The sequence below is a fragment of the Phascolarctos cinereus genome, unplaced genomic scaffold (genome assembly GCF_003287225.1).
Source record: "Phascolarctos cinereus isolate Bilbo 61053 unplaced genomic scaffold, phaCin_HiC Scaffold_726;HRSCAF=1367, whole genome shotgun sequence".
Classification (NCBI taxonomy): domain Eukaryota; kingdom Metazoa; phylum Chordata; class Mammalia; order Diprotodontia; family Phascolarctidae; genus Phascolarctos; species Phascolarctos cinereus.
In genome coordinates, this window is record NW_027556098.1 from 371,058,229 (window position 1) to 371,084,932 (window position 26,704).

The following is a 26,704-nucleotide window of genomic DNA, read 5'->3' on the forward strand; positions in this document are numbered from 1 at the left end:
TCTCATCTAGAGGGCATGCGGGAGCAGATTCTAGTATCTATCCCTATTTCTTTTCTGCCACCCACTTTGCACAATTAATTCCTCTCTAGACTACACTCTGGACTTTCTCTATCATCCTCCAGAAACCTCTTCAATCTGGAACCTCAGTCCAGCCCTGGAATTTACACATCAGTGCTGTTTTCCTCCATTAGAATGTAAGCTCCTTGAGGGTAAAAACTGTCTTTCTACTTGCATCTGTATTCTCAGTACCTACTAAGGTATCTGACACATAGCAAGCTCTAAATAATGCATGCTGACTGACTGAATTCCTGCCATCTGACAGGACTATCCCAGGGCCATATATGCCCCAGCGCGCTCCTGCCTACTTGAGAGAGGCTCCTAGGGTCCATGAGATACCTCACTGCCACCTATGAGGTACCTCCAGGTAGGACTTCGCACAGTCTAATCAATTGCATCCCTCAACGGATGTCTCCCCAACCACTGACATATTTCCTGGATTCTTTTTTCAGTGATTATAGCCTCCATATCCCAACCCCTAGTACATTCTCCACCCCATTGACTCTGAATCCCGTTCCCCATGGACAAACTTCCCATTACCTTCAAATTTAACCCTCCTCCTCTCCCAATGTCCCACTCCAGATCTGTCCCACTTTCTATGCTCATTGGAATGCCTGCTCTGTAATGAACAAACTTCCTTTCATCTTTAAGGGTTTCCTGTCTCTCCTTCCATCTTCTGGGTCTCACCAAGACTTGGCTCCATTCTGATGGCATGGCATCCCTTTCCAGAGCTGGCTACATTTTCATCATACCCCTTGACTCACTGGTTGTGGGTGGGGGAGTTGAAATACTCTCTATGGTCCACTGTCACTTCTAAATTTCCCATCTACCTCCATAACCCAGCAACCTTCTGTGAGGTTCATGCTGTCCAAATTTCTGACCCAATCCAGATTCTTATGTTCATTCACTATCCGTGCCCAGGGAACTCTTCCTTCCTCAATGAATTCAATGCCTGACTCAACCTTTCTCTCCTCCCCAACTCCTGTCCTCATACTAGAGGACTTCAATGTATGTACAGATGCTTCCTCAAATACCCTTAACATCCCAGTTCCTTAATCTACTAAATTCCCTTAACTTTCATGCCTTCACTCCATTTCAGCTAACTAGAGCTGGTCATGCTCTCAATCTTTTTTTTTTAATATAAATTTATTTATTTTTAGTTTTCAACATTTACTTCCACAAGATTTTGAGTTCCAAATTTTCACCCCATCTCGCCCCTCCCCCCACCCCAAGATGGCATGCATTCTGAATACCCCTTCCTCTAGTCTGCCTCTCTTCTATCTCTCCCCCCCTTCTCTTATCCCCTTCCCCTTCTATTTTCCTGTAGGGCAGGATAGACTTCTGTACCCCATTTCCTGTATTTCTTATTTCCCAGTTGCATGTGAAAACATTTTTTTTAAACATGTGCTTTTAAAACTTTGGGTTCCAAATCATACCCTCAATCTTGCCATCAGCCACAAATGTTGTACTTTTCATGGTTACGAACTCCACAATTCCTTTATCTGACCATTGTTTCATCATTCCATCTTTTGCTATAGCTTATATCCTCTCCTCCTGCTCTTTGTCTTCACTGTGGCTTCAGTTCAGGGGTGGCCCTCAATTCTTTCCCAAGCTATCCCAGTAGAGAGTGGGGTTGACAGCTTTGCACAGCCCTGCCTCACTTAAATCCAGTTCACATGCCAGTCAAGACATCACTCTCACGTTGGTCACTGGTCCTCTTCCAGAAGAAAGGACAAACAACAACCCCACTACTGGCTACTCTCCACTTTCCCTATCTCAACCTTTTCACTAATCAGTTCAATTCTACTGGATCTTCTATGTTTAATTCTATTCTAAACGTAAATGCCTTGTTCCCTTGTCCAGTCATCGACCACCCCTTACCCAACCTCAGCCTTGGACTGCCCTCACTCTCCTCATGTATATTCTATTCTGAATTTCTGCGATTCTGCTCTATCTTGGTTCTTCTACCTATCTGATTGATCCTTTTCATTCTCTTTCTTTCTCGATCTTCAACAATGTCAATGCCTATTAACTTTGGGAAAATGGAACAGTTCCCCCTCTCCCCCCAAGGCTGTTCTCTTGCCTTGTTCTCATCTAACTTGATGACCTCATAAGCTTCTATTTGTTCAATTATCTTCTCTATACAGATGATTTCCAGATCTATATATCTACCCCCTCGTCTCTTCTGAGGTTTAGTCCCACATCACCAACTGCCTTCTGAAATCTCAAACCAGATGTATTATAGGTATCTTAAATTCATTATATCAAAAACAGAATTCATTATCTTTTCCCCAAAACTCCTGTTCTTTGATATTGTTACATTAGTAATAATATTAGTAACATTCATATTACCATTGAGGGCATCATCATACTTTCACTCACCTAGGCTCACAAACTATGTGCCATCTTCTCCTTATAACGCCACATATCCAGTCTTTTAGACAAGCTTGTCATTTCTGTCTTCGTCATCATCTCTCCTACATGCCCTCTTCTCTTCATTCAGTCATCCCACTAATACAGGTTCTCATCACCTCCTAGACCATTGCAACAGCCTTCTATCTGTTCTCTCTGCCTCGTTTCTCCTCAGTCCAATCCATCTTTCACACAGACGCCAGTGATTTTTCTAAAACAAATTTGACCATTAACACTTACCACCCCCCCTTCCCCTTTGTATTTAATGAACTGTGATGGCGCCCTGTTACTGGAAGATCAAATGTGAAATTTCCTATTTGGTATTTAAAGCCCTCTATACTTTCCTCCCCTCTACACATTACAATCTAGCTAAAATGGTTGACTTGTTCTTTCTCACCTGCAACAGTCCGTCTTCTGATTCCATGAATTTCACAATAGTCATCCCCCAAACCTGGAATGCTCTCCTCCTTTCCTTCTGCATCCCAGATAGATGTCCTGGCTTCCTTCAAGATTCAGCTCGACTCTCACCCTGTTCAGGCCTTTCCCAGTCTGCCCTAGCACCCCACCTTTGAGATTCATTTTCATCTAATATATATATATATATATATCTCCTTATGTGGTTAGTTTGATGTGGTCCCACCCACTAGAATGTGGCATCCCTGAGGGCAGGGACCTTGTTTTTACCTTTCTTTGTATCCCCAGCACTTAGCAAAGTGCCTGACAGGTGGTACGTGCTTAATAAATGCCTACTGACTGATGCACAAGTGTTCTACATAAAATCTCAGGGAGGTGATTCAAGTACTATCTCCATTTTGGAGATGAGAAAATTGAGGCTTGCCAGGAGTGACACAAGGTAGAGAGTTGGAGCTAGTAATAATCAAACCCAAATCTTCTGACCTGGGTTGAGACTCTTTCACTAAACCAAGCTGCCTCCAACCGGATCAGAACATGCAGACTCATGAAAAACAGCGACGAACTTTTTAACAAAAGGAGACGCAAGAGGAACGGGAAGGAGACACCAAGCACAAGGCTCGTTATAATTTTGTCACATTTATGTATTTTTTGAAAAAATAATTTGGATTCCATGGTTTCATTGGGGATTTCATTCCTGTTTGTTTGTATTTGTGTTAGCCACTCTGTAATCGAAAATTATGGTAAGCAAAGAACACTTTCACAGATGTTGGGACCTCCTACCCCTTTGAGAGGGGTCAGAAAGATTATCTGGGTTTCACAGATGAAAAAACAGGAATCTCAAGTAATAGACTTATGGTTATTGACTTTTAGAAACTTGTTAGGTTAACCCTTTTAGCAACCTGCCCAAGGTCAACAAGTACTGAAAGAGTAAGCTAGGGCTCGAATCCACAACTTCTGACTCCAAATCTAGTGTTCTCTCACCCCATCCCACTGGCAGGCTTGGAGCTTCCTTCTTCCTATTCAGGCTCAGCCCCAAGTCCATCCCTAGCAGCCACTTGTCCAAAGACACCTTTATCACGTACCGAAGATCAGAAATTTTAAGCCAGATAATCTCTGGTGTATCAGGCCAGACCAAAAAGAGAGCAGAAAGCAAGGAAGTGATTGGCCACCCAAACACAAGGCTGTATCTTTCATAATGGCTCTCTCCCTGCCCTCCCCATCCTGGAGTCTTCATAGGGATATAACTAGAATTTATAATTTTCTCCCAATCTCTCAGGCTGCTTCTCAGGGAGAACCGAATAGGACCATTCAACATGGGAGCCCCCAATCTCTATTTTTCTTTTTAGGCAATTGGGGTTAAGTGACTTGTCCAGGGTCACACAGCTAGTTTAGTGTCTAGTGTTTGGTCTGAGGCTGGATTTGAACTCAGGTCCTCCTGACTTCAGGGCCAGTGCTCCCCAATCTCTAATCAACTATTTTGGAAATCCTCAAAACTTTATGGGAATCTAGGCATCATCAGTAGGTGAAGGGAGAGGATGACTTGAACGGATTAGAGATGTACTGCACAATACTTTGAGATCTACCGACCACTTTAGCTTTCTTGGTGAATCTGGCATCTCTCCTGGGGTTGGTTTTACTTGTAGGACTCTAATCTCTTCTGGCTGCCTGCATCAATTAAGTATTCTACACAAAGGCAGCATTCCTCAGCTGGAATGCCCTCCAGGACTTTGGACCCAGAGTCTGCCTGAATGATTTCCTCCTCTGGAAAATATAGGGGGTGAGATTAGATCTAAGGACATCTAAGGTCCCTTCTAGCTGTAAATGCTATGATCTCACGCATGCCTTGGGGCATCTACCTTCCCCCTGCTTAGCCAAATACTTAAGAATGAAAGTTGTAACACGTCTCTGTGATAACAACAGCCTGAGCAGATATTGTATTTTATGGTTTCTAAACTATCCTCTTAACATCCCTGGCAGGTAGATGGGACGAATGTGATTATCTGCATGTTGAGAGTAGGAAAAGCATAGGAAAGGAGAAAAATAGCTCAGGAGTTGGATTCAGTGGACCTTAGGTTCAAATCCTAACTCTACCAATGATTAGCTGTGACCTTAGTTAAGGCAGTAGACTTCTCTTGGCCTCCATTTCTACCCCTGTAAAATGAGGGGATTAGATGATGACTTCTGGTTCTAAATGACAGATCTCATGAAAATTGAGGCCCAGAAAAGTAAAAAATACTTGCCTAAAAACAGAAAGCCAAGTGTTAGGGTCAGAAGTCTTAAGCCAGATCTTCTGACCCAAGATGGAGCTTCCCTGGTACTACCCAAGCACCTGAGCAATGAATGAGGATGGGCCCTGCAGCACCAGACAAGTGTGACTTCAGGGGGTATTCATTTTTAAGGACTGCCAACCCCAGGACTGTCTGTAAAGCTCATCTGAGGCCAAAAGATCCAGGGAATCAGTCATCTTAGATGCTAAGATTCAGACAGACATAGAATGCTCCCTTCCCCCTGCCCTCACTGCAAACTTTACCTCTTTATGGAGCAAAGACGAGAATAGACCAGTTCCTTTAAAAAAAAGAAAAAAAGAAAAAAAAACACCTCAAAATTTATTCAGTGTTAAAAGATCTTACTCTCCCTGACCAAAATACTTTAAACACTCTTTTAAAAAAAAACTATTTTCTGAGCTACTGTACAAATTAATGTACCCCTCCCTCAAGGACCAGCCCCCCCAACCTCCCTTACCTACACACCCCTCCCATTTTCATATTATTATAAATTAATTTATAAAAAGGTAGTTCTCCTTCCCAGAAAAACACAATTTCCATTCGTGGCATTTGGAATCTGGCTGCAAGAAGTCAGTGGGTGACGTGGCATCAGACCAGTCTGTGGGGAAGGATGAATGAGGACTGCTTAGGCCTCGCTGGGGTGTGGGAAATACCACTCGATTCCTTTTCTTGGCCAACTGGGTCTGCCTTGCCTTGCTTCTGTGGCCTGGACACTCACTGTCCTGGAGGAAGCTGTGAGCCCAAGGGGAGTGCCTAGGTCCACAACCTGAGACCCACCATCCACCCATCTAGTGTCTTCCTTGCCCAGGCCAGGCCCCTTCCTGGGGGAAGACTGAGGTTCTGGGGAGCAACCTTGGCTCAGTTCCCCTTCTGGCAAGCAGGTAAGCCTTGTCCTTAACTGACAGCCCCAGATGGATGGGGAAGGGGCTGACAACATAACAGTTGTGGCTACAGGAACTGAGGGAACAAAGCCAGTTGAACAACTGTGAGCATTCTGATGACTTTAAGTCATGTGGACTGGACACCCCCAGGGAGAAAATGCTGACTTCTCAGTGGTGTGGTGGGGGTGGGGAGAGGCACAGTGGAAGACAGGACCCATGGGGGCTCCAACCACATTCTTCCAGTGAACATGAACCCAAAGTCAAAGGGAGGCCAGGGTGAAGGGGCCTGAAGGGGGATGAGGATCAGACAGACAAGAGAGCAGTGGCTCTGGGGTGGGAAATGTCCATTCATTCATTCCTTGCGTATTTTAATGCAATCCCTTCATCTTGATGTTCACAAGACAATTCCCTAAAAGAGCCAAGATTCCATTTCTGCTGCTGGAGGGCAGGTAAAGGTTTGTAGATGGAGGTTTTCTGCTGACAGCTGAAGGAGTCCTATCTTTCCCATGGAGGAGGGGGGAGGGAGAGCAGACAGTTTCATTAAGGGTTTCATCAACTCTGCTCCTTGTTTCTGACCAGTAAGACCGTGTGCTGCCCCCCACTGGACACTGACAGAACGACCCGGTTCTCCAGCTGTTTGCCTGCCATCACCACTGGGCTCCAGACATCATCATCCTCTCCTGTGCCCAGCTGAAAGTTGGTGCCCATGCCCCAGGCAAATGCTCGGCCTGTGGGGAGAGGAGAGAAAGAAAGGTGAGTGCCTTGTCCCCCCACCCCAAATTCCCACCCAAGCTCCACACTCACACCCAGTAGGCCTGAGACGCCCAGTCCTCTCCCAGTCCTCGAGCCACATGGTCTCACCCTCAGAGGGAATGCACTCACTGTAAGACTCTGCACAGACATGATCTCCCCAGAACTCCACGAGGTCCCGTGGGTTACACAGGCCCAGACAGTTTGTCTATTCGCTCCCCAGCCCCCCAGTTCCAACGCCATAATACGCCATCCTAACCACAAGACACAGACCACCGAATCCACGCTCCAGACACAGACGCAGCAGGACTTCCAGCTCTCACGGCTGCCCGCCGCCTGTGACACGGTTCCTCGGAGCTCCCTAAGCCCAGCATTTAGGGCGCCCCAGCCCTATTTCCATCTCCTCCTCCACGAGGACCTTTGGCTCCCATCGGGCCAGCCTGCTCTCTGCTCCCTCACAGCCTTTGTGTCCTCCTCGAAGGAGCAGGAAGAAACCTTAGAGGGCATGTAGTCCAACTGTCTCATTTCTACGAAAAGCAAATAAAACACCTACGAAGCCAGACTTACTGATACTAATTTCTTTCCTTTTTTTTTCGGGGGGGGGTGCAGTTGGCAGGCTGTGGTGCTAAGATATGGGAATGTGGCCACTTTCTTTCTTTCTTAGGCGTTGGGGTGAAGTGACTTGCCCAGGGTCACACATTTATTAAGTACGAAGTGTTTGGTCTGAGGCTGGATTTGAACTCAGGTCCTCCTGAATCCAGGGCCAGTGCTCTACCTGCCCCCTCCACTGTCTACTCCTGCTGCTGGGACACTGACACCCCACAATCCTTGCCTGGACTCTAATCACAAACGGCCCCAAATTCGTGTTTTCACAAATGTTTGGGCCGTAAGCTCCTGAAAGGCAAAGACTGGATTTGGATAGTGTCGCCCAACCCCCGTTAGCAGGAGGGCTTGCTGAGCGACTACCAGACTGCCCCCCACTCACCATCCTCGGCTACGGCATAGCCAACCGAGGCACCGCAGGCGACGGATGAGGCGGGAGGCAGTTTCGGAATGAGGGTTGGACTGCTCTTCTCCTCGGCTCCTGCCCCCAGGCCCAGACGCCCGTACTCGGCCCTGCCCAGGCTGTACACTTTACCTGTGGCCAGGGAAGAATCACAGACACGTGAGAAGCAGAGGCTGACGCCGCCAGAGCCTGCCCCGCCCCCACCCCCCAAGCCTTGGTCTATCCTTCCTTCTGTGGTTTCAGGGAAGCGGCAGGAAGAGGGAAAGCCTGGTGCCTGCCTCCTTCAAGGGTGTGATCACACTGAAGAAGGAAGGACCAATCAGCATTACTGGCGGGATTCAGCTGCGAAGTCACGAGGAACTACCTCTCCCACATCCCTCAGCCTTATCGCCTGAGGAACTCTGGAGAAGCCTGGGGAGGAGGGCAAATGGAGACGAGGGAGGGACAGTGAGATGGTAAGAGGGGGAGAGGGGGAGCGAGAGAGAGGTCCTCCCCACCCTTGTACTTGTATCTCAGCAGCTGGCACTGTCTGGCACACAGGAGGTGGCTAATAAAGTACTTGTGGGCTGCTTCATTGACCTTGCAAACCCACTGACTAATACTCTGACCCGTGGGGGCCCCCCCCAAAGCAGCTTACCTTCCGAGTCCAAGCAAACTGTGTGATGCTGCCCTCCAGAGAAGCCCACCCAGGACTTGGTGGAGTTCTTGAACGACGTTAGATTCTGGGGAGCAAAGCAAGGCTCCGTGCTTGGAGTACCTGGGGGGAGACCCCGAGCCACATGGTCAGGCGTGAGTCTTGCGGCCCCTTCCGACCCTCCCCAGGGACCTGAGAGCACATGGCTACAACTTCTCCTGGTGGGATCTAAAGGGCCAGTGTGCAGAGCAGCTACAGACAAACTGGGCAAGCTGGGAAAAGCCCCACCCGGGCCTAAGACCGGGAAGCACAGTGCCTAATTTCGCCAGCACAGGTTCTTCACTCTTGTTTTATAGAACCCTTTGGCAATGTCTGATGAAGCTTCCTGACCCCTTCTCAGAATAACACCTTTAAATGTACAAGAGTAAAATATGGAGGATCATAAAGGAAACCAATTCTATTGAAATGCAGTTATCAAAATAGAAGCAGCAGCCCAAGTTTATGGACCTCAGGTTAAGAACTCCTATCCTATAGGGACCTAGATATCCTATCAGGGAGAGAAGGATGGAGGCCGTTTCCTGATGTCGGCTCTGCCCCATTCGATCCCTCTGACCTCCCAATCCTGCCACGATTTTCTTCTCCTGATAGCTTCCACATTACATAACAGTCTTTGTTCTCTGTGTCCAGAGACTTCAGCCCCGCTTCCAGAAGGAATGGAGGCCCTAGAAACACATACTAACATCGTTAACCGATCTCACAAAAATGTGGCGTTAGGTAAAACAACATTACCAGGGCCAGTGAGTTCCATGAAAACAATGCCATGAAAGGGAGATGCGATCCTGGGCAGCTAAAATTCATACCATCAAGCCTAAAACGTAGGGCTTTCCCAAGGCCCGGGACTATGTCTTAGGAATTAAAAGACTAGGTTTGAGCAACGAGGGGCTGGGGAGGACAGGGAGGAAAGTCCAGCGCACTCTCAGGGACTTAGAACATATTAACAGTGAGACTGTTTTTTCAATGACGGTCTGTTTGACGCTCAACATCACAACTGCAATTGATTGCTTTGCACTAGCAACCCCATGCAGAATCTCTGCAGAGCGGTAGCTCTTAAGCCGGGGTCCACAGAGTGCCAAGGAGTCTGTGAATATGGGTGGAAAAATAACACATCCTTATTTTCATTAACCTTTAAGTGAAATATAACATTTCCTTCTACACTGAACGCAGGCAACAAACCATGGGGGGTATAAGCGACACCTCTGACTTTGTTGCCAACAGAAATAAATCACAAACAAAAAGCTTCACACTGGGGCAGCCGGGTGGCGCAGTGGATAGAGTGCCGGCCCTGAAGTCAGGAGGACCTGGGTTCAAATCCGACCTCAGACCAAACACTTGACATTTACTAGCTGTGTGACCCTGGGCAAGTCACTTACCCCCAACTGCCTAAAACCAAAAAACAAACAAACAAACAAACAAAAAAGCTTCAAACTGATGTATCTTTAAAAGACAAATTTTACCTTTAACTCGCCCACATTTGAAATGTGTTCTTGTTACTTAACGTACTAATAAAGAACCATATATGACTATACCACAAATTTGCTTTTTAAAAAATTATTTCAATAAACGTGTTTCAATATAACTTGTTTCCCTTATCACCCAATTTATTTTATTTTACACATTTAAATACATCATTCTGAGAAGGGGTCCACCAGTCTCCAGTCTGCCCAAGTAGGAGAAGGAGGTCCTTAACACAAAAACTGCTGAGAAGCTGGAGAATCAGCCTCTCACAGCTATGGCCAATGGAAATCCCCAGCCTGGCTTCCTTTCCTGGCTGGCTCAGCCCCAGCTCCTTCCCCATGGTACCCAGCCCCTGAGAGCTGCAAGAGACAAAGAGTGCTGGGTATTTGCATGTGGAGCCTGACAGACTGGAGAAGTCAGACTGGCCACACTGCCAATGGGAGCCTGTACTCCAAAGCCAATCCAGCATGCAAGGTACAAAGACCTCTGGAAGAAGAGGGCTTGGGTTCAAATCCCATCACTGATGGCACTAGCTGTATGACTTTCAGCAAGTCACATAACCTGCAAGGGCTCCAGTTTCCTTATCAGTAAAATGAGAGCGCTTGCCTCTGAAGCTCCTTCCTGGACCCCATGATTATATCCTGTCACCTCCTGAAGGGTGTCACTGAGAGCCAATGGGCCTCAGTAGGACTTGGAGAAAGAAAGAAGGTGGCGGAGCAGATGGACAGGGCCCAGGGCAGGTCCAGTCCTTGGATAAGCTACGGGCAGAACAGGGGATATCTCAGGTGCCTGCGCCAGAGACCCCTTTCCACAAAGGGTCCTCAGACTCACCAAGCTGGTGGTAGTTGGAAAGGCCAAAGCCGTAAACGTGGCCCTCACGGCTGACGGCAAAGGTGAAATAGGCACCACAGAAAGCGTCCTGGAAGAGGACGGAGCCCCGCTGACCCTTGCACTTTAGCAGCACACACTAGGGGACCAGCAGTCGCTCTGGATGGGGAAGAAGCAGAGCATGGGCAACAGGGAGAAAATGGGGGGGGGGGGCGGCGGCAGAAGGGCGAATACAGACACATCCTCTTTGGCCACCTATGAGGTGTCCTGCGGGACACTCTATTCACTCCTGGGCAGTAAGAGAACTTAGGGACCAGAACCTCCCCCACCCTCCTCAGTTTCAACCCTATGGACTAGAGATTGGTCATTTCAGTCCAGATACTGAATTCCACCCCACCACTTCCTGCCGTACATAATCCCAAAAAGGTCTAATGTATTGGGCCAAAGGATTTTTGACTACTGTGGCTCGCCCCAAAGAATACAGAAGGACGTGCTTCGTGGAGCTGTCTGTGCCCTGGCCAACGCCTCCTGCTGTATGTATATTAATAACCCTCCACAGGTGGAGCTCAATAGGACTAGAGAAAGCCACCTGGATGTGAGACATCCATGAAAACCTTAGTACATACACCAGGGTCAGCCTCTTCTTGGGGATCCTGGCTTCTCTCTCTGTTAACTACTATTCTTATCCCACTCCTGATTATATTCCTTTTACTTCTTTTTGGCCCTTATCTGCTTAATCTTCTTGTCATATTTATCTCCTCTAGGCTCAGTGCCCTCCACTTCCAGTTGACTGCTCAGGCTGGGTACCAACCCCTGTCCGAGGCCACAACCCATCACCCTCTGGACCTTGCATCAGCCAAGTTCTGGACACTGGTTAAAGCACCAAGTCTTTGACTAGAGGGACCCAGGAGGCAGGGACAGCTCTATACCCAATCCCAGCAGGAAGCAGTTGCAGAAGCCGAGAACTTCATCCCTCACCCCAAAAGATTTTGGGTCCCATCTGTTTCAGGGGGGAATGATGGGGTGCTTGTGCTTCTACCCCAATTTCTCCCTAGTCTCAGAAACACTGTCTCTGACAATCACTCCCCAGCCCAAGGACACTGTGCCTAGCAATTACTCATGTGTGGGCCACAGCAGGACCCTTATCTCTCTCCCTGGTACAGCTACACAAAGCTGGGTGAGAAAGTGCTGGGCTGCTCAGGCCCCAGCCCTCAGATCACGTCTCTGGAATCCTCCTAATTCCTTAGTAAGTTCCTGTCTTGTGAGGAAGCCTTCCCTTGTTGCAGAGCATTCTCTCATCAAGACAGAGGGAGAGGGGTGCCTTGCCCAGCCCAAGGAGCTTTGTCCTTGGCCCAAGGACTCTTCCTCCTGCCAGACTCCCAAGATCCATACCTCTGTCATCTCCCTCCCTGTCTGGTATACTCCTTGTACTTTCCCATCCATAGCTCCCAAAGACACCTGGACCTTTATATTATCTAATCAGTATCCCTGGCATTCCTTTCCCATGTCTTTTTCCATATAAACCCTAGCTCCATCATCAGTCTCTTGCAGGTTCCTTAGGAATCCTTGCCTGCTGAAAAGCGTAACAATAAATCTTTGCCACCTTGACTTAAAAGAAAAAAAAAAGAATACAGAAGGATGGTGAAGGAGGTGGGAGGAATACCCAGCTAAGGAAGAGTCAGGAGATGCTGTCCAGAACCTATGAGATCCCATGGAAAAAGCAGGATTCGGTCCTGTCCTTAGGGCCGACTCTGCCTGCACCAAAACCTGACCAAAGGAAGGCAGCCCAAGTCACTTACCAAGGCCTTTCCGGCCCCCACGGTTGGCGAAGAACTCGGGCACCCGGCCCAGCTGGCCCTGCTCCCCGCAGCCGGACGTGTACAGGTTGCCGTCCACCGTCAGCATCACCAGGTGGTCGTTGCCTGGGGGAGAGAAAGGAGAAGCTAGAGCCTCTGAGGCAGCCAAGGCTGTGCCCGTGCAAACCCCAGGGAGGGGCCAAGGGGTCACCTGGGGAGGCTCTTTCTGCTAGCCTGAGGTATACAGGCCTACCACTAATCTCCTGTGTGACCCTGGGTCAGTCCTCTTCCCTCTCTGGGCCTCTTTCACCTGTAAAATGAGCAGGTTGGGCTAAATGGTCTCCAATGCCCCTCCCAGCTCAGACATCCTGTGTTCTAAGGGCCCTCTCAGCTCTGTCATTCTGTTTTCTAAGGGCCCTCTCAGTTCTGACATTCTGTGTTCTAAGGGCCCTCTCAGCTCCGTCATTCTGTGTTCTAAGGGCCCTCTCAGTTCTGACATTCTGCGATCCTACAGATTCTTGGTCCCCAGGCCATTTTATGGTTCTACAAATTCTCGGTCCTGCTAGGGGCTAGGGTGCATTCAGGGTTCTGCACTTACCTGATGCCACCTTGATCACAGGCACCTCGAGCTGGACTTGTACAGGGACCATGCTTTTCTTCATGGGCTCCAGGAGGCCGATGACTCCATTATTGTCCTGGGGGTGGGAGTGGGAGGTGACACGTTACTTCTTCCGTGCCTGCTCCTTCCTCCTCCACTAGGCTCTCTCCCTGGACTTCCTTCATTCTTGCCGGCCTGCTGGCCCCTCCCCACCGCAGCCAGCACACTTAGAGTCTGAAGTACCCCTCTCCTTCTGCTTGCCCCACACCTCCTCCCTCCCCTGTTAAATCCCAGCTCTGATCCAGCAACTATACGAAGCATCCTCAGGCGGATCACGCTGGAGAACAGTTTGCAACAACACTAGAAATTATGCCTAATCTTGAGTGCAGCAGTCCTACAGATGGGCGGGCAGCAGCTTGCCTTTACAGAACACCTGAAAGTTTTCGAGGGGCTTTGCAGACATCCTATCATCTGATCCTTCTGCCAGGCTCTGGAGGGTAGTCTGAAGCAGAAATCGATCCCCCCCCACTGCCAGTCCATCACTCTGTACCCTTTACCACGCCCCCCCCTCGATATACACCATGGGAGTCAAGTTCAGAGGCCCACCCCGTGGACGAATATCAGCAGTGGCACCATTTATGGTAGCAAAAACCAAAGCAGCAGCTGTAACGTGCGAGGCCAGAGGCTGAGGAAGGACTGACTGCTCCAAGGGTGGCAAGCAATAAGTATGCAAGGATGAGGGTTTTTACTGTGCCACTGAAGTGACTAATCTGAGGAGCTCAATGAAATGAAGGGAAACTCATGATACACAGTGAAGATACATCAGAGGTGTCAACGGCAGCGCAGCCAGAACCAGAGTGATATGTAATTGGAAAACGCTTAACAAAATCGATAAAAACACCATACAGACAATACTGATTTCCGGTTTTCTAAGTCAATATGGGACCCACGGGGATTTCCTTCTATTTGAATTTGACGCCTCTGATTTACATAATGACTCCATTAATATAAAGGAAAACAATACGAAAACCACAGTAACTTGGATCAAAGCAGGAATACATCTTGACTGGAATTAGAATTCTTTGTCACGAGAGAGAGTCATTTGGAAGTGTGATAGCAATGTAATAAAAAGAAACATCAATAAACCGTTTTGATATATCAACCAAAAAAGCTCACAGGAAGCATTCCAGAACTGTCCCCTTCTAAAGCCTGCAATGCCCCTATTTTCCAAACCCTCTGGATAAGGATACTTCAACACTCACGGATTTTCTACCTATTTACCCACCTGCCCACTGGATTGGAAACCCCTTAAGGTTAAAGATGAGATTTCAACTACGACCTAAATCTCTTCTTACCGTCCTGCCTAGAGGGTGGTCCTTTGACCTGAGAGACAATTCACATGTAGTCAAAAGAACACTAGTCTGTACAGAGTTAGGAGAGCTGGGTTCTAGGACCTGGCCCAGGCTCTGTCACCAGCTTGGCACATGACCCTGAGTTGTGCACCAATCACTTTCGCTCTCTGGGTTTCAGATTCCTCAATTGCAAAATAAAAAGGTGGAATGAGATCTTTCTCCCTGTCACTACCACTAGCCACGATACCTCACCTCCCCCAAACCTTGTCTTACTTCCAAGGACCCCAGGTGGTGGTGGCCTTACCCGGAAGGAGCCCCAGAGGAAAACTCGCCCATCCTCAGTCAGTGCTGCAGTGTGACTGTCCCCAGCTGAAACCTGCACCACCTTCTCTGACAGATTCACTACCCCTGGGATGGTTTCTGATCCCTCTATGCTGGTGTCCCTTCCGAGGGCGCCCTCATCATTGCAGCCAAAGGTGTAGACCTGTACCGGGAACACAAGCCCAGTTGTCAATCCCAGACAGGAGGGCTCTGTGCCACGGGTTGGGTGTTTACCATCATGCATTCTGGGTGGGTGGCTGAGAAGGGTGGGTTCATTTGGGCCCACTTGGGCCTATCGGCTCAAACACAGTTAGCCATTGCTCTGGCCACAGTGGAACCATACCAGTGGCCATGGATGGGTCACTGCTAGGAAGACTACTCAATGGAGTTGAAAGGTAGGTGTGGGGAAGGAGATGAGCAACGCTGCACTCCTTCGTCTACCCCAATATCTGGGATATTTTTCTCACTCCCCACTTGTTTGCTCCTTTGCATACTCACTTGACCACTCTTGCCCAGACACACAGTGTGCATCCCTCCGGCCTCAGCCTGCACAATGCCTTCAGGCATGGAGACTAGGGCCGGCCGCTTCCTCTCCATCACATCCTCGCCGAGCCCCAGCTGACCTACATCCCCCTGGCCCAGGGTCAGCACCAAGCCTGCTTCTGTTCGGTGAGACCTGTGGCAGACTGGAGCCCCAGGAGGCAGGGGAGGAGATAAAAAAAAGAAGGAAATGCTCAGAGGACAAGAGAGCTCACTTTTCCTGCACCAGCCAAGGCTCCCAGCTTCTGGCCAGGAGCCTTTGTAGAAAAGCAGTTCTGAAGAGAAGCCCAAAGCCCCTTCTATTTGGGCTTGGAAGAGATGGAGCTGTGGACAATGGTGTGGGAGCCAGCAAACTAGAATCCTACTTACTAGTTCTCATTATTTTGGGTGGCTTTATTTTCCTAACTGTCTTTATCTTGGATTAATATGGCCCAAGGCTCCTTGACAATCCAGAGATCACGGGTGTGGGAAGGAGCCAGTCACAAAGCAGAAAACTGAAAGTTAATTACAGTCCAGGGCAATGGAAGGTGTGGCAAGGTCCAGGCTGAGTCCCAAAGTCCAGGCCCGGGGAGTGTTGTTAGAAGTCCAAGGCAGTGGGGAGAGTAAAGGTATGGAGGCAGGAAATCAGGAGGGTGGCCCTAACCCCGTGTTCCGCGCAGGGAGCTCAGAGCCTGCATTGGACATAGCCACACACCCAGTCAAATGTGGCTGAAAGCTTCTGTGGGCTGGTTAGGACCCCGACTCCTCTTATGACCCCAAAAACTATTACAAAGAAAGCTCATTCACAAAAACCCCCAAAACCAACCCTCTCTCTCCCCCCTTCAATCCATTCCCTAGTCTGGGAACAGATTAAGACAGGTGAAAGGACACACCCGTCTCAGGTAGTCGAGGGGCAGAAAGGAGGTGGGAGTCAAGGGGAGATGATCATGAGTACTGGACCTCCTTCTGATGGTCCTGCCTCCATCATGGGTGACCTTCAGCAAGCCACTGTCTCATTCACCCTCAGCTGCTTGTTTGTAAAATGGGAACAACGATGCTCACACTATCTCCTCCTTGTAAGGCCAGCATTTTGCCAAAGGTTCCACAGAGGCGTCATCTCCAAGATGCAGTGCCCCCTACCACCCCAACCACTCACACCCTCTGTCATTTGCTACGTCTAGAACCAGGCAGGCCTAGGCATGGGACAGGGCAGGGAGCTGGAACGTGGGGGGAGGAAAGACAAGGGCAAGCCGCGGCTGCCCCCTTTCTCCCCCTAAGCCCAGAGGGTAGGGATCAGTTGAGCTGTACTTTGGAAGGACTGAGGCCAGGCGAGGAGCGGGCAGGGCAGGGATGAGCATCAGCAAGTTACAGCTCTTACTTGTGCCTGGTGGATTGGCATCTGCCCCAGTGTTAGGAAGAAACAGACAGAGCCTGAGTTTATCAACTGCTGAGAAGCCAGACAGCCCAGGGGCAGTATTCCTTGTCCTTCCCTCCCACCTCCTGTGCTCACAGAACCAACCCACCCTGGCTGGCCCCGGAATATCTCAGCCCCCCTCCCCCGCCTCCTACAACCCTCCCCAAAAACCAGGCAAAGAGAGAGGCCTGTACAGTGTGTATGTGGTATAATGAAGAGATGCCCCTCTTTATGTACCCTAAGCGGGGCAAGGTGGAAAGAATCTGAAGTAGGGACCAAGGAGACCAGGGTTCAAGTCCTGCCTCTGGCATCTGTGTGACACTGGCAAAGTCATCTCCCCTCCAAGGTCTTCAGTTTCTTCATCTATACAATGAGGGAATTGGACTGGGATAGTTTCTAAGAACCCATTCTGTGTCCCAAGGGCCCTCCCAGCTCTGACACTCTGTGTTCCAAGGACCCTCCCAGCTCTGACACTCTGTGTTCCAAGGACCCTCCCAGCTCTGACATCCTGTGCTCTAAGAGCCCTCCCAGCTCTGACACCCTGTGTTCTAAGGGCCCTTCCCAGCTCTGACATCCTGTGTTCCAAGGGCCCTCCCAGCTCTGACATCCTGTGTTCTAAGGGCCCTTTCAGCTCTGACACCTTCTGTTCTAAAATCCCAAGATTCCATGACTCCCTGTTAGCTCCACCTGTCTTAAGCAGCAAGCTTTCCTTTCCCCTCCCTCCCCATCTCTGCCTCAGTGGCTGAGGCATCAGAAAGCTCCCCAGCTTCAGTTCCTAACCCACCCGACCAGGGAAGCTAAGGGTCCATAGGGCAGCAGCATCAAACATTCCCAAGAGTGGGCAGTTAGGTGGCACAGTGGATAGAGCACCGGCCCTGAAGTCAGGAGGACCTGAGTTCAAATCCGGCCTCAGACCAAACACTTGACACTTACGAGCTGTGTGACCCTGGGCAAGTCACTTAACCCCAATTGCCTAAAAGCAAAAAAAACAAAGAGTGGCTACTGCACTGGGGGCACCAAGATGGCATGATGTAACAGAGAGGTCTCCCACAGGTACCCTGTGGATCCCTTACCCTGATGTGTGCACGTGGGCCTTGCCCTCCCCTCTCAGCAGAGTGGTAAGCTCCTTGAGGGCAGTATCGTTTTGTGGTCATTTCTGTGTCCCTAGCATAGTATCTGGCATTCAGCAGGCAGTTAATAATGGTTCATTCAAATGAATTACCTTTTACTTTTTTGCTCTCTGTAGTGGCATTTTCTTCTGGAGGATTTCTCTTGTTCAAGCGTTTGGCTGGCATGTTGGAGACCTGAAAAAATCAAAGCCAAGGCCTTATTAATCACTGGCACTCCCAATAACACATCTGGGCCTTGTGTAAGGCAAGGAGAGTGGGAGGACCCAGGCTGTCTAATTTGCAAGAGACTCTGGGTATTTAGGAGTGAAAATGAGGGAATGAAAGGTCTCTAAGCAAGGATGGGGACTGAAGACAAGCTTGTCAATGCTGGTTCTTGTTGAGGGCGTTAGCAAAGTGATGATCACCATGGCAACCAGGCCTGGACCCCCAGCTACAGAGCAAAGCAGGAATGGCAGAAAGACATGCCTTGTCTTCCATAACTGCTGGAATCGTGTACTGGTCCGTCCATTTTGGAAAGAAAGGCCAGTAGAAATTATGCTCAAACAGTGACCTAACAAGGAAGAGGAGAAAGGAGATTCTCAGAAGAACTGCCAATGCCAACTACCCCAAGAAAAACTGCTTGGAATTATTAACAGAAATGCAAATCAGAACAACTCTAAGGTTTCCTCTCACACTCCAGAAACTGGCAAAGAGGACAAAGGACGGCCAATAGTCAATGCTGGAGGGGCTTCAGGAGGACAGGGACTGGGGGTGGAGCTGTGGACTGGTCCAAGCACTCTGGAAAGCAATTTGGAGGGATGCAGGTCTTCCTAGCTCCACAGCCAGCTGTCTATGAGCTAACACAGGGGCTCCACCAAAAAAAGAAAAAAGAAAAAAAAGGGCAATATTATTGTGCTGTAAGAAATGACAAGCAGATTCATTATAGAAAAACATGGCAAGACTCGAATGAAATAATGCAGAACGAAATGAGCAGAACCAAGAGAATTTTGTATAGGGTAATAGCAATCTTGTTCGAAGAAAAACTGTGAAAAGACTAAGCTATTCTGAGCAATATGATCATTCAAATCAACTACAAAGGACTTATGAAGGAAGATGCTATCCACCTGCAGAGAAAAGAAGTATGTATTGTATGATTCCACATATACATCCATATCAAATGTTGGCCTTCTCTAATGTGGGACTGGGACGCAGACAACTCGAAACTCAAAATGAAAGAAAAAAAATAAATACCAAAGAATATTTACAGCTGTACTTTTGGGAGGCAGCAAAATTAAAAGTAAACAAGCTGTGGAACACAAATACTACAGAATCATAAGAAACAGGGAATACAAGGAATTCAGTGGAATTTGTGAAGACTTAGAAGAGCTGTAGGCTGACGCAGGATGAAGTAAACAGACCCCAGAGAATGCTGGATAACCATAACCTCCACAACAGCCGGGGAAATGCCAGAAGAGACATCAGAATTGACACTGGGGCAGTGACCAATTCCGACTCCAGAGGACTGATCTGGCCAGAGATGGTGGACTACAGGCTTGATATGGGGCACACGCTATCAAGACAAGGTCAATGGTTAGGTCTGTTTTGCTCAATTGCGTTGTTTTTTGTTTTGTTTTGTTTTTTACTTCCAAGAGAGGAGGGATGGGATAGTGAGAAGAGACAGCAACGTTGAAAACCAGCATCAGCACTTTTAATATTTTTTTAAAATTTATTTTGAATTATCAACAATCACTTCTGGTTTATCAAATAATAGATTACTATAGTCATTGACTACTGTGTCTTTCATACTTACCCTATTTCACTGATCTACCACTCTATTTCTTAGCCAGTACCAAGCAGTTTTGATGATTGCTGCTTTATAATACAATTTAAGATCTGGTATGGCCAGACCACCTTCCTTAGCATTTCTTTTCATTAGTTCCCTTGATATTCTGGACCTTTTGTTCTTCCAAATGAATCTTGTTATTATTTTTTCTAACTCTATAAAGTAATTTTTTGGTAGTTTGATTGGTATGGCACTGAATAAGTAAATTAGCTTAGGTAGAATTCTCATTTTTATTATATTAGCTCGGCCTACCCATGAGCAACTGATGTTTTTCCAGTTATTTAGATCTGACTTTATTTGTGTGAAAAGTGTTTTGTAATCGTGTTCATACAGTCCCTGGGTTTGTTTCAGGAGGTAGACTCCTAAATATTTTATAATGTCTACAGTAACTTTAAATGGAATTTCTCTATCTCTTGCTGTTGGGCTTTGTTGGTAATATATAGAAATGCTGATGATTTATGTGGGTTTATTTTATAGCCTGCAACTTTGCTAAAGTTGTTTATTATTTCAAGTAGTTTTTTACTTGATTCTCTAGGATTCTCTAAGTATATCATCATGTCATCTGCAAAGAGTGATAGCTTTGTTTCGTCTTCGCCTATTATAATACCTTCAATCTCTTTTTCTTCTCTTACTGCTACACTTTTAATATTTCTTAATCAAGGCTGAGTATGACCAGGCCGGGTCTCCATCTACTACGCCATGATGCTGCCTCTCTCTATGATGATCCTAATTGCAACGTCAATGGGGCTTTAAGGTTTATGAAACACTTTACTCACAACAACCCAGGCAGTACAAGCAAACATCATCTCCATCTCACAGAAAACCTCAGTTCTGAGGTGCAGGGACTTGTCTAGAGCTAACGAGCATCTGAGCTGCATTCTGGTATAATGGGACTCCAAAAAGAGCATGCTTCCTCCCTTCATCAAGTCAGTTGGCCGTCCATCTGCCCCTGACAGATGGGCCCTGGGGCAGTCAATCCACCCATCTTTGGAACTCCAGTCCTAGGATTCAGCTGTCTAGACTGGGGAGTGAGAACAAACTCATCTTGTCTACTTTGTCTGGCTGGTCCCAGAGAAGGCTTGCCATCCCAACCAACTGGTCATCTCGCACCCACCCCACTGCTGTCATTTTCAGGCTCTCTCTACTTCCTGCTCTGGGCAGAATCAAATCAATATCATCATTAATTCTGAAAAGAGCACATTAATCAGCCATCCAGTGGATCAACTAATCTTCCAAGAACACTCTCCTATTATGTAGTTTCCCCCATTAGAAAGTAAGGTCCTTGACTGTCTCACCTTTGAATGGGTATTCCAAGACTTTACTAAAGTGTTTTAAGGGTTTACCAAATGCTCCTCCACTCGTTCCCTCCCTTTTTTCCTCTCCTAGACTGCTTCGAAACCTCCCCTATCTTCTTAGAAGAAGACACTTGACTCATGGGGCTACTTTCTCCTTACCTACTAAGTCTAAAAAGTAGAGAAAGAATAACTTTGGCCAAACCCATTCTCTGAACTCATCTGTAAGGCATAATTATCAATAATAACAACATTTACGTGACACTATGTGCGAGGCATTGAGCTAAGTGCTTTACAAATATTATCTCATCTGATTCTCACAAAACTATGGTACTTATTACTCCTCCATTTTACAGTTGAGGAAACAGAGGCAAAGAGTAGTTAAGTGACTTGCCTGGGGCACACGGCTAGTAAATATCTGAAGCCCATTTGAACTGAGGTCTTCTTTACTCCAAGCTTGGCACTCTACCCACTGCTCCACTTAGCTGCCAGTTAATTAGAACTTTGTTATATATGGGTCTGGTTGCCTTGTGGTTCTATGGGTCTTAACAAGAATAATGTGCCAGGCACTGGGCTCAGTGTCAGGGATACAAAAGATGGTGCCAGCCCTCAAGGATCTTACATTCTAAAGGAGATAACACAGTGAAAAGTGTGTATACACACACACATACATGTATATACACAAATATAGTAAAAATGGGAGGTAATCTCAGACAGATGCCATAGGAGTGTCTGAGGGGAGGAAAGGGACTGGGAAAGGCTTCCTGCACAAAGAGGACCTTGACTTGAGTCTTGAAAGATGCCAGGGATACCAAGAGATGGACATGAGGAGGAAGAGCACTCCAGGCATGATGGATAGCCAAGGCAAAAGCAAGCAACTGGGAAGTGATGTACTATATTTGAGAACACCAAGAAAGACAGTGTCTCCACCCCGCAGAGTTGCAGAAAAGAGTGACTATAAAAGGACTGGAAAGGGAAGATGGAGGTTGTAAAATGATTTAAATGCCCAAACAGAAGATGTTTTACTTGATCCTAGAGATGATGGGGCCACTGGAATTTCTGGAATGGACGGGAAGAGTGACACAGTCAGATGTGTGCTTTAGGAAAATCATTTTAGGGGCAGCTAGGTGGCACAGTGCATAGAGAACCGGCCCTTAAGTCAGGAAAACCTGAGTTCAAATCCGGCCTCAGACACATAACACTCACTAGCTGTGTGACTCTGGGCAAGACACTTAACCCCAACTGCCTCACCAAAAAAAAATCATCTTGATGGCCAAGTGGAGGATGCAGTGGATCGGCGAGAGAATTGGGGTGAAGAGCCCAATGAAAAAGCTAATGGAGCCACCCAGGAGAAAGGGGACAAGGGCCTGCACTGAGGGGCAGCTGCGTGAGTGGAGAGAACGGGAGGGACATGACAGTGGTGAAGGTGACAAGCCTGAATATGGGATCACCACAAGTGGGGAGTCAAGGATGAGAACGAAGTTTCCAGCCTGAGCAACTGAGGGAATAGCGGTGCCCTTCACAGTAAGAGGGCGCTCTGGAAGAGGGGAGGGTGTGGGACCAAGACAGTGAGATCTATTCTGGACACAGTGAGTCTGAGTTGCCATCCAGTCTGCGGTGCCCAAGAGGCAGATTGATGATGCTCCATCAGAGCTCGGGGAGAGACTAGGGCTGGGCACATGGATCTGGGAATCATCTCATGTTCTCCAGACTCCCCCCCCCCATTCCAGGCTCTAAGGTCTGACATTCATTCAATGGGCATTTAACAAGTCCCAGGCAGGAAAGTATATACAAAGAGAAAAACAAAACCATCCCTAGCCTCAGGGAGTTAACAGGCAGCTCAGGCAATCTCAGTTCTAAGGTCCCAATTCATTTACCTGGTAACATTTCAGGTCACCTTCAAATCTCCCCTAGGCTCTAGCCCTTTAGAGCCAGGAGATCCCACCAAAATACATTCACACCTGGAAGCCTGAAGGCAAGACATATATGTTAGGGTGCATACACACAAACACACTCTCTGGCTAAAGGGCCTCAATACTCCACACACAACCTTGTTGCAAGATGAGAAGGTTGGTAAACATTCACCAGCACACCACTGTGTGTTCTGTTCCTGTCGTGTCCCCCTCCCACCCCCCCACCTCCATTTTTTCCCCCTGCACATCTCCTTCTACAGCCATCCTGGTCTCTGGTGCTCTACCCATCATAGAACCATACATATCAGAGGAGACCTCGGAAACAATCCAATCCCCACACCACCACTTCCACTCCCCACTTCTTTCTTGAATGCCTCTCATCACTTTCCATAGATAAGGAAACTGACACTATAGAAGGGAAACAAGCATTTAAATCAGAAGCCTCATCTTCCTGAATTCCAATCCAGCCTCAGACATTTACTAGCTGTGTGAGCCTGGCCAAGTCACTTCACCCTGTTTGCCTCAGTTTCCTCACCTGTAAAATGATCTGGAAAAATAGCAAACCACTCCAGTATCTCTGCCAAGAAAACCCCAAATGGGGTCACAAAGAGCTGGATACAACTGAACAACGTTGCAAAGACCCCCAAAGACTCTTTCTTCCTCTTTAAAACGAGAGGGTTGGACAAGATGGTCTCTGAGGTCCCTTCCAGGTCTGAGATTTTGGGACTGCAGTTCTGACCTTCCTCCCTCATGCAAGAAACAATGGATAAACGAAGAGGGCTGTCTATAAAGGGCTGCCCTGCTTCCTTATGGTCATAATCAAACCATGGCTGGGCACATATTTTGGTTCTGTCCCACCTGCCTGAATGCCCATTCCTCAGGCATTCTCAGCCGAGTCTTTCTGCCTTCCTCCTTGCCCTCCCCACCAGAAAAGCAAGTTTCCTCCCCATCCCTCCAAAGAAGGGCTTTGGTGTGGCAGAAGTAACAGAAGGCTGACACTGAGTACCGTTAGAAGCTCCAGTCCCCACTCGCCCTCTGAGGAAGCCAGACCAGATGGTCTCTGAGGGCCTTTCCATGAGCCCTAAAAATGAACTACTGTTCTCCTGCAAGGCTCTCTACACACTGGCTCTCATTTAGCAGGAAATTACTGTAAACTCTGACAGTCTTCAGCTGTTTGGCCTCAAGAGACAGTCTTCTCCCCACCTCCCAGCCTGTCTTAGGTTGAAAAAACCCATTTGTGTGAAAAGTTCCCCTGGGGAAGGACACGGTTGAGAAAGACTTTGGAAGCCCCAATAATAGAGCTCTGGCTGAGGTCAGTGAAGGCAGGCAAATGGACAGAACCCTGGACCTAAAAGGGTGAATTAAGAGGACTCAAAGGTAGTTATCACGATGGCCCAGCCCTTCCATCTCATAAAACTATGTTGCTCCACCTAGCTTCTTGACCTTAAGGGCCCTTCACAGAATCGGAAGAACTGGAAAAGGCCTCAGGGATTATTTAACTTGACCTGCTCCCTTTACAAGAAAGGAAACTGAGGCTGTGAAGGGAAGGGGACACTACCAAAAGGAATAGGAGCCCAGATCGCCTGTCTCTTCTCGACTAGGATGGTGTCTTTCTGACTTGTATGCTCAGAAGACTTTCGACTAAAACGAAGACCTCTCAAAATCACGGCTGCCAAGGCCGTGAGATACTCTAGCAAGAAAATGTCTCATTCAACTAGGAGGTGGGAAGCGAAAAAGAATGCAACCCCCGACCGAGGTCACAGCCAATGGAAGAAAGGGTACCTTTGCTAAAACAGGCATGCAAAAGTATACATGGCGAGGCCTCTGCGCTGCAGCTTGCAGACCGGTCAGCAGTCGGACCCCACCTCCAGCGTCCTCTCTTCCCCTTCTCCCCCCGCTTCCCGCGACTCAAACAGACAGCTATTTGAAATTTCCCGCCTGGCGCAAGCGCCCAAAGGGAGGACCCTCTAAGAGAGCACGCGGAGGGAGAGCACGAACGAGCTCCTCGGCCAGAGGAAAGGGCTTCGGGGGCAGCTGGTGGCCAGCTCCAGCTGATGGTCGGGGGCTACCGGGGAACTTTTCCGGGAACCTTCCAAGCCGGGTGCACGCGCCTTTCCCGGGACGTTCGGAACGGGGGGAGGGGGGCACAGCGCGCGCCCGCGCGCGCCTTTCCCGGCCACGTTCCAAACCGGGCGCACAAGCTCCTCCCGGGGACGTTCCAAGCGGGCGCACGCGCCTTTCCCGGGGACGTCCCAAGCGGGCGCACGCGCCTTTCCCGGGGACGTCCCAAGCGGGCGCACGCGCCTTTCCCCGGGACGTTCCAAGCCGGGCGCACGCGCCTTTCCTGGGGACGTGCGAAAGGGGGCAGACGCCGCGCGCGCGCACGAGACGCTTCCAGCCTCGAGAAGCGACAGCTCCGAGGAAGAGGTGTACACACGCCGACGCCGCTTCCTCCAGCGGGCTTCACGTGGGGCCGCACGGCGCGGAACTCGTCCAGCCCTGCCGGTGCCAGGCGCCAGTCCCCCGCCCGCCCACCACGCGGCCGGCAGAAACCGGGCCTGTAGCCTTACCCGCCCGATTCCCAGCTCGGTCCTACAGTCTAGATCCCAGGGTGTTTTTACCTCAATCCAGGTGGGCCAAACGGAACTCCCCTACTCTCCAGACCGGGCCGCGAACTGCTCTCACGCATGCGCCCTGCAGTCTCCGCTGTTGCGGGGCGGGAGAATGGGAAAGAAAAAAACTCAGCGACCCCTGCTGGCTAGCCCCGGAAGTACACCCGGCTGGTTTCGGCTGAGAGAGTTTATCCAGACACAGATTCAGATGGAGGGAGTCACCGCCCTTCTCCCAAGAGAGGAAGCTCAGACATTAGCAGTGTAACCCTGGGCGAGTTACTTAACTTCTGTTTGCCTGTATTCTCAGCTGCAGAATGGGGGTAAGAATGGCACCTCGTACCAGGGTGATCATGAGGACCGAATGGTCCAGCGCTTAGCACAATGCCTAGCACATAGTAGGAGCTTGCCCAATGTTTATGGAATCGAAAACGAGATTGTATTTGTGAAGTGTTTACACAGCACACAGTACCTGGCGTATTGTAGGAGAGGTTAATAAATGCTTGTTCCTCTTTCCTTTCTTCAAGACTCAGAACCTGAGATACAGGTTGAGATCATTCCTTGTCTTACCTGTTGATTTGTCAAGCTTCCTCAGACCTCCTTTTAGATAGAATTCTTAAGGCGCCTTCCAGCTGTGAATCTTATGGCACATCACAGAGAGCCCTAGCTCTGGAGCCAGGGAAATCCTGCCTCAGATTAACCTCATATTAATCTGTAATATGGAATGGCCGAAAAAGCTGTGGTATATATGAATGTAATGGGATATTGTTGTGCTATAAGAAATGATGAGCAGGCAGACTTAAGAAAAACCTGGAAGGGCCTGTATGGACTGATGCTGAGTGAAGTGAGCAGAACCAGGAGAACGTCGTACACAGTAACAGGCACTAACTTTGATAGATTTAGCTCTTCTTAGCAATGCAAGGATTTAAGACATCTCCGAAGGCCTCATGATGGAAAATGCTATCCACATCCAAAGAAGGAACTATGGAGTTTGAATGCAGATCAAAGCATGCTATTTGCTATTTTTTTTTCTTCTGTTGTGTTTTGTTTCCTCTTTCTGGTGGTTCCTCCTATTGGTTCTAATTCTTCCTTACACTAATGTGAAAATATATTTAATAGGAACATATATATATAGCACCTATATCAGATTGTGTGC

General features: G+C 48.4%; 1 protein-coding gene across 1 annotated transcript; it reads right to left on the minus strand.

The window, feature by feature from the left end:
* Positions 1–3,500: 3,500 nt before the first annotated feature.
* On the minus strand, positions 3,501–25,648 carry RCC1 (regulator of chromosome condensation 1). The gene is given in 10 exon segments (XM_078145535.1): positions 3,501–6,777; positions 7,785–7,937; positions 8,443–8,562; positions 10,786–10,941; positions 12,582–12,704; positions 13,177–13,273; positions 14,833–15,012; positions 15,348–15,535; positions 18,005–18,086; positions 25,561–25,648. Coding segments are annotated over 9 exon segments (1,266 nt in total). The 5' UTR covers positions 18,078–18,086; positions 25,561–25,648; the 3' UTR covers positions 3,501–6,601.
* Between the last annotated feature and the right edge of the window lie 1,056 nt (positions 25,649–26,704).